The 8,168-nt window shown below is 33.0% G+C and overlaps 1 protein-coding gene across 1 annotated transcript in view; it reads left to right on the top strand.

The window, feature by feature from the left end:
* The window catches only part of LOC102674178 (venom dipeptidyl peptidase 4-like), a 248,884-nt gene that overhangs the window by 165,402 nt on the left and 75,314 nt on the right, over positions 1-8,168 (top strand). Inside the window, exon 9 of the mRNA XM_006619725.2 lies at positions 5,711-5,880. Within this exon, the coding sequence (XP_006619788.2) occupies positions 5,711-5,880 (170 nt within the window). The remainder of the gene's footprint in view (positions 1-5,710; positions 5,881-8,168) is intronic.

Genomic DNA, 8,168 nt, shown 5'->3' with positions numbered 1-8,168 from the left:
GGAAAAGCGTCAAACCCTCGTTTTTTTTTTTTTTTTTTTTCTTTTTCTTTCCTCGAGCACAACCCTTCACAACATTTTTTTCTGGGCCAAAGGCGACCAACCCAAACTCGGATATTCGTTGCTTCCAACGAATCGAATCTTTATCGCGAATGAAATTCCAATTGGTGCTGGTTAATTCAAATTTTTCGATATTGGGCGCGCAAAATTGTTTCCGTTCCTGCCCAAGTTTCCGTTTCCTGAATACCTGAAGTTCGTTGCTGTTCCAGCAGGGAGGGGAGGGAGGGATGTAGCGAAAAGGTATTTTAATTTAAAAATAAATACTACACCCGAAGCTATGTAATCAACTTTTCCGCCCGGCCAACGAATTCTCTTTTCGATCAAAGCGATTCTCGCAATTTCTGCCTATTGGGAGAGGGGAGGGGGAAGAAGAGGGGTGGGAGATTCGATTTTTAGTTTAAGCAACGGCCGAAGCGAATAACAATTGAATTGAGATTAAATTAGCTTAATTCGTTGATTCGTAGCTCAATTTCTTTTCCTTTGTTTTCTCGTTTGATGCGTTAAATTTTTGCACAATTGATGCAATAATTAACATTCGATGAAGGAATGTTATCCTTCGTAAGTTGTATGACGTTGTCGAATTATATGAATAATTATTATCTTATTTTACGTAATATCAGTTGAATATTAATATACACGTTATTTCGTTTTATACTCGGATGATAAAATAGTTTTCTTTTCTTGCATCTTCTTTTATATATATGTATTTCTCTGAATTTCGTTGAGTTCAAGATGAAATATGTATTTCTCTATACATACAAAGAACTTTGTTACTTGTTGCACATCATTTGAAATATAATAAAATATTTTCGAATTATTTAAATTAATTATTATTTAGAATATTTTATTTCAATTAAAAAGTGTAAAATATTTTATATATATTTCAATATAAGATGGTTAATTTATAATTTCATGAAAATTTCTGACAAACAATTAAACGAATATACGTCCATACGAACATATATGGCACGAGAAGTTAATGAGTTAAAAAAAAGAATAATGATATTCTTTTGTCCAGATATTCCTCTTTATTCGCTCTCCGTGAATATATATATTTCTTCTTCTTTTTTTCTTTTTCCGTTGGAAATTTTTGGAAAAATAATTCGAACGATAATGATAACGAAGAGAAAGAAATGACATAGGTTGATCGACGTTTGATCAATTTCATCGATTATATTGCATTATGCGTTTAATATCAATCACGATTCGCGTTATCAATTGCGTTAAATAGGCGGCTCGTTAGGTCCACGTAAACTGCCAGATTTATTGCACTCCCGGAGGGAGTAATTCTCATGAAACGATGATTCATATTCGCAAAAATACCGGCGAACCAGCTGCAACTGGTCGAAATTTTTTAATTAAAAAACATCTCTGGAATGAATTATGGAAAATTGTCCGTATGTATTAATAGCGGCGTGTCGATATAACAAATTCCTCTCTCTCTCTCTCTCTCTATTTTCTTGGAAAAGAATTTTTTCTATTTTCGTCCTCCCTGGAATTATTCGAAATTTGGAGTAAATATTTACGAAAAAGAAAAATACTCGAAGTCATTGAAGAGAGAGAGCAAATAAATTTCTTATTTTCATCTTTCCTTAATTTTGCATTCATCAAATTCGAACTACTTTTAATCAGCCACCGATTGTCTAACAATAACAATAAACTCGATTGAGACTAAGTTAATTTAAACTATTTCTAAAAATTGCTTTTTTTAAATAATCAACAAAAAGCACGATGCACAGATTCTTTTAAATTCTATTTGAATCAATCTTTTTACAATAATTTTCTTTTTATATATATATATATATAATAGACTCTATCCGATGTTACTGCAAAGGGGTTGAAATTATCCTTTCATCTGCGTACAAGTAGATTAAAAAAGACACCATTGATCAAGAATTTATTGCGAGGATATTGAAAAACCGGCTTCCGCGATAGAGGAATGAAAATGGAGGAATGAAAGTTGTAAAAGGTGCATTAACGCTTTATATCTCAGAGGGGAGAATTGAAATCACAAAGTACCGATGTAATCGTGTCACGGCCAGTCGTGTCCACGATTACGTTGTCAAAGAGATGAGATTTCTGCCTCTTCGGACAAAGAAGATCGATCATCGCCAAGATATCGATCAAGATCGTCGTATTTCTTATTGAAAAAATCCCTATTAGAAGAAATTAATTATCGAAACCGAGTCTCGAGCTGTTGCTTTTCATACTTCAATTTCTCATAAATCCACTTTTAATTCAATCTGGTGATAACTGTAATCTGAAATCGTAAAATGATAAACTTTTCATTGAGCCGTCACACTTGTTACGCTCATTGTCTCAACTGGATGAATAGATATTCTAGCTTTTCGGCTTAGAGAGATAGAATACGGAGAAAAATAGTTGTTGCCTGAACCAAGAAATATAATTTAAATTCAAACTCGATGCGGTAATATCATTCCGATTGAATCAATCCGTGTGACGATATTTTAGCAAGTCAAATTGAATTCATTTACTACGTATTTTAAATTTATTAAAAGGGGTCACGATATAATATATTTCACTGTACACACAATTGGAGATTTAAACTCGATCCGGAACAAATCAATTAAAACGTTCGTTCGAATTCGAAAATTTCGTTTTTCTTTTTTCCATTATTATCTTTTCCCGGATGGATGCTGCTTAAAAAAAAATGTGAAAGAAAAAATTCCAAATTCTAATTCCTCCCCCTTGGACATTTTTCATCCACTTTCAGAATTCCGCACGCGTATTGGCAAAAATCGAGGGAAATGCAGAGCGTTAACGACGTGGCGCCGAAATCGCATGCACGATTCTCGCGAATATTCGTTCGATAACTGGTGTTTGAACGGGTGACGTATACATGTGTGCGTGTGTACGGCTTCTTTCTGGCTTCCTTTTCCCGACAACACGTACGTCGAAAAAAAAGGAGTAGGATAAAGAAACGAAATTTTTAAAAAAAGAAGGGAGAGGAACGGGAAGGGATGAGATTTACAACAAGAAATATTCGTAGATATTTTTTTAAACTGGAAAACATTGGGAAGAAAAGCGCAGAAGAAGCAATTATCGATGGCAACCGATGTTTCGAGAAATTTACGTTTCATCGTCATCATTGTGGTATATCGAGTGTTGATTTTGCATATAGTAGTACGTTTCCAGCATGAATTCAACGATGCAGAATGAATGGTTACCACGAGCTCATATTTATCGAAAGAAATATCTGATGATACTCTTTGCAACATTATTCGTCATCGTCACTTTGGTAAAAGTATCGATAATGAATTAAAATATTTTCTTGAACGTGAGGTTAATAATAATGTGCTAACGATATATATTTGATATATCGAATTCTGGAATCGATTATAAATTGATATTAAATTATTTTCTATTTTATCCTTGTTTTATACTCATCTTGTTGTTGTTGTATCATTTTTATTCAACGAGAATAATTGCCGGAGAAATCCTACGAACAGGTTGGCTTTTCTCTATTGTGAGATATTTTTGTGAACAAGTCGAGGGAGAGCGAGAAACGATGTATTTTTCGAACGATGTCTTGCTTGCTTCGAATATAATTCCGGATCCTGTTCTCCCCTATTTTTGTTCATACCGTTGAAAGGAGCACGATTTAAGGGAATAATTCTCGTGGATGAATAGCGGATTCGTTCGTATAAATTCCTTGAGAATTGGAGAGGAATGTTTCCTTGAATAAAATGATAAATATGACCTTCGGGTAGATTGTTTTCCAAAACATTACTCTTCCAAAGACGTAAATATGTAACGTGTATAAAATACGTGATATTATTTTAATTTTGGAAGGAAGAAGAAAGAAATAATGGAAAAAATAGGAGGTAAAAGGGGATGAAAGTTAATGTTTTGTTTCTTTCAATATTCATATGAAATATGTTGTTATCGATCTATCAATAATCAACATTGATTTCTTAATTTATTTTTTCAATATCAAGGTGTTACAAACATCTGACGATATTTTTCTTGATAACTTTCTCTTCCATTCAATTGTTGATGATAAAATTTTATACATTTTTAAATAATTCTTCAAATATATTTATGTTATTGATGAAATATTTCTTTCTTTCTATCAGGTTGTTAAGATAACTCAGAGTAAGAATATACATCTGATTATATTTATAAGTCAATATCATTTGTCATGTTATATCACTTTTCCTACTACGATTGTTTCATTCTTCTTGACTCACCATATTTATTCCGTTTTACTTGTCCGAGCCATAACTGTTCTATTCCACTTATCGATCGATGACAATATTACTTCTTTTATACGGTATCATCATAATTATTTTATACTACTTAAATAATTAAATATACCATGACGCATGAATACTTAATTTCATTCCAATTAAAATATTACACGTAACAAATATCGTTCATCATTAAATTATATCACCAATGCACGTATTTATGAATCTAATTTAGTCAGATGAAAATATCCACGGTACAAAAATATGATTAAAATGCATCTCGTGTTTCCCTATGAATATATTTCGAACGCGTTCGGTGAAATTCAGCCAACGGTTATACATACGCGCGACGACTATTTGCTACTTTGAAAACGATTGCCTGCCACGTGACTGCTATTAACTACACAAGTGTGGTTAATAGCGGTCAGAACTTTTCCTTCTACATTGCTAATATTCTTTTGAAATCTACGAGTTTATTATTCGATTATCCATATAACGATGAAAGCTTGGATGTAATAGATCTCTGATAGATATTCGATCCGAATTTCTTAATAATATAATTTTATTATTAAGAAATAATGATATAATAATCGATTAAGGAGGTAAATATTATCGATATTAATTCCTGGATTGAATTTCTGATCAAATTATATAAATATACGTACGAAATTATTAATGAATTGTGGAGTGAAACAAAAGTAGAAAAAAAGTAGAAAAACGTTCGTAATACGATCCGAGGTGTCATCATACTCGGACTCTCGTATTACTCCGCTCCGCTTCTCGAACATGACGAAAGATAAAACGTGCTAAGAACAAAGAACCATCGTCGAGTGTCATTTATTTTAAAGAGCAGCATAACCATTATAATAACCTACGAGAAATTCTATTTAGTAATAGAATCTTTTTAGAGGACAAAAGTGTTCGTATTTTTACGCGAAAAGACAAATAGAAATAAGTAGACGTAATATTTTATACAAAATCAAAAGAAGACAATATCGTTTCGACGATATTGTCCCTTTTCAATAAAATTAACGAAACTAAATTACTGGATTCAAAACTTTTTTAAATTATACAATTTCTTCGATAAATGTTAAAAAAATGAGATAAATACATCTTCGTCACTACTTCATTAAATTTCACCCATTCAAATAAATATTTCATAATATATCACGATATTATCGTTCGTACAATGGAACGTACACGAAGCGTAGCCTCATACATTTTACATTTCGTATTGCATCTCGATCGAAAGTTTTCAAGAATATTTCGTTTTCGAGATGCAGAAGCAATATTACTTATTACTGCCTTCTTTGACCTTGAATTGAATAAACACTCGCCGTAAACCATCATATTCCACCAGAAAGAATCCCAAACCTTTCAACGAACAACGATATCAAAATATCAGGTTGTCGCGGTATAACGACTGTTTCGTTTCGTTTCAGAGGAGGTGTTCGGTTCCAACAAGGCTTTATGGTTCTCGCCGAGCGGCAATAAACTGGCCTTCGGTTACTTCGACGACTCCCAAACACCGATCATAACGATACCGTTTTACGGTTACCCGGGCAGCATGTCGTTCCAGTACACGACCGCCATCTCGATCCATTATCCCAAGGTAAGTGTCCAACTTAGGAGGAGGGAGGGAGAGAGAAAGAGAAAGAGGAGGATCCCTCTTTTGCATTTCGTTTGATCTTTCGCAGCCAGGTTCTCGTCGAATCACGATTCGAACCCTGGCTTTTGTGTGCATTCGAGAAACTGAATTTTAAAAAATTGGTATTCGCTTGTTATGCGAAAATTTGTCCATTGGATCATTTCGATCGAATTTTTCTATCTTTATGTTGTTCGAAAATCTCCTGTGTTTCCTCGAGGCCATCAAGTCGTTGAAAAAGTAAATAGATAAAATTTGGAATAAAGTCATTTTTGTTTAAAGTGCTTCGAATAATAAATTAAGTAATTGATTAATCACTTCAACTGTTGAAACTAGATCCATCTCTGATTCCTGGTAAAAAGAATACGAAAAATATTGAAAATTGTGGTTCTAATTTTTTGGCTAGAAACTTGAAATTATTCATTTTGATGTTGATATATAACAAGGATTTATAAAGTCAATACAATACATTTTGGTGCGTTTTCAATGAAAAAGATTTCATTTTGAAAAAGATTAAAATCTGGATTGTATCGTGGAATATAAATTGGACGATTTAACGTGTCTTCTTTATCAAAAAGATTACGTATTAAAGGTCCAACTAACGAAACAGTTGGACACCGTAGATTCTTGGAATGGCGGCAAAAAAGATGATTAATATTCCCCAACCGAGTTACACGTACCTGCCGCAAAATTGCATACGTAAAAACTTTGAATTCCGCACATATTCCTCAGAGAAGTATCCCAAACATCTAAAAATTATAATAACGTTATCCATCTACTATTTATCTCTATATTACTATCATTACACACCATATCTTTATGTATATGCACTAATATCAAACTGATATATTCTCATTTTATCTATAATATTTCTTAAATAAGAATGGATAGAGAGTCCAAATTCTTCGATTCAACAATTGGAGAGAGGTTTCGAGTTGAAGCATATTTTCCCCCCTCCCTCTTCTAGTTTCTTTTTTGCTCTCTGATTAACAAATTTCCACAGAGCGGCCATCTTTTTGGGACGCGGCGTAGCGTTAACATGGCGGAAAAGTGAGGTTAGAAACAAAACGCGACGAACAAAAATTACGTACCTGCAATTTATTTATCCCTTCCCCCGCTCCAGGGACCTTTCATTACAACTTCCCGACGATTCTTCCTTTTCTAGGCCACTTCAACTTACGCAATTTAACTTAACCTACACAATCGCGTCGCGGTTGGCAACCCTGCTCTTTAAATGCTCGCTGACCTGTCGCAGCACGCGACGACGACCTGGAGGTGTCGCGCTTTCTTTTCTTTTCTTTTCTTTTTCTTTTTTTTTTTTCATTTCAGACCGAATTTTTTCTTGGGGCCAACTCCTTTGGTTTCTTTTTTTTTTTTTTTTTGCTTTTTCGACCCGATTTTTTCTTGGGGCCAACTTCTCTGGTTTTTTTTTTTTTTTTTTCATTTCAGACCGAATTTTTTCCTGGGGCCAACTCCTTTGGTTTCTTTTTTTTTTTTTTTTTTTTTTGGCAGTAACAATGTACGATTATACACATACAGTCGTTAGATCATCGTAGGGATGATGGTTGCTTCGTAGAAAATTGCTTCGTAGCCGGGGGTAACCATGTGTCTGGCAGCCACTTAATCTACATGACGGATGAGTATGAAATATGTACACGGCGAAGCATACTTGTGAAATATGTCCGTCACTAGGGCTCTGTTTACAATGCATCGATTATCCTTGGCGACTTTATAACTGGAACGCTTTCTGAAAGAAATTGCGAGCGGTTAGAAAAAGTAATATTTTTTTTTTTTTTTTTTGATTTAATGTACAAGATGTCTTACATTTTTTCGGCATATATTTGTTAGTATGCTCTAAGGGGGTGAAAGTAAAGAGAATATTATGTAAATTCAAGTCGATAAATTTTTGATTGAAAAAGTTATTTAACATTGTTAGTCGCAAATTTTAATATCTTGGAAAATGATGGTAATATTTGATTGTAATATTGTGTATTAAATTGATATTGATAATACATCCTTGTATATATACAGGATAATAAATTATAGTAATTATTTTTTGATGAAAGATCTCTGAAAAATTCCTCAAAAATTCCATTATTTTTTCATTTGAATATAATTTGGCTTAGCAATATTTTTTTTACAGTAAAGTGATCGAGCATTAAAATCTCATTTTTTTGTATTTAAAGTATTTTAGCTTTATCTTGGACAAAATAAATATCGAAATTTTAAAAATTGATTTTACATTTCTAAAGTAA

This window comes from Apis dorsata, unplaced genomic scaffold (assembly GCF_000469605.1).
Source record: "Apis dorsata unplaced genomic scaffold, Apis dorsata 1.3 scaffold_434, whole genome shotgun sequence".
NCBI classification, from domain to species: domain Eukaryota; kingdom Metazoa; phylum Arthropoda; class Insecta; order Hymenoptera; family Apidae; genus Apis; species Apis dorsata.
Note: the sequence above shows the minus strand (reverse complement) of the source record. Positions and strands in the feature narration are given on the sequence as shown.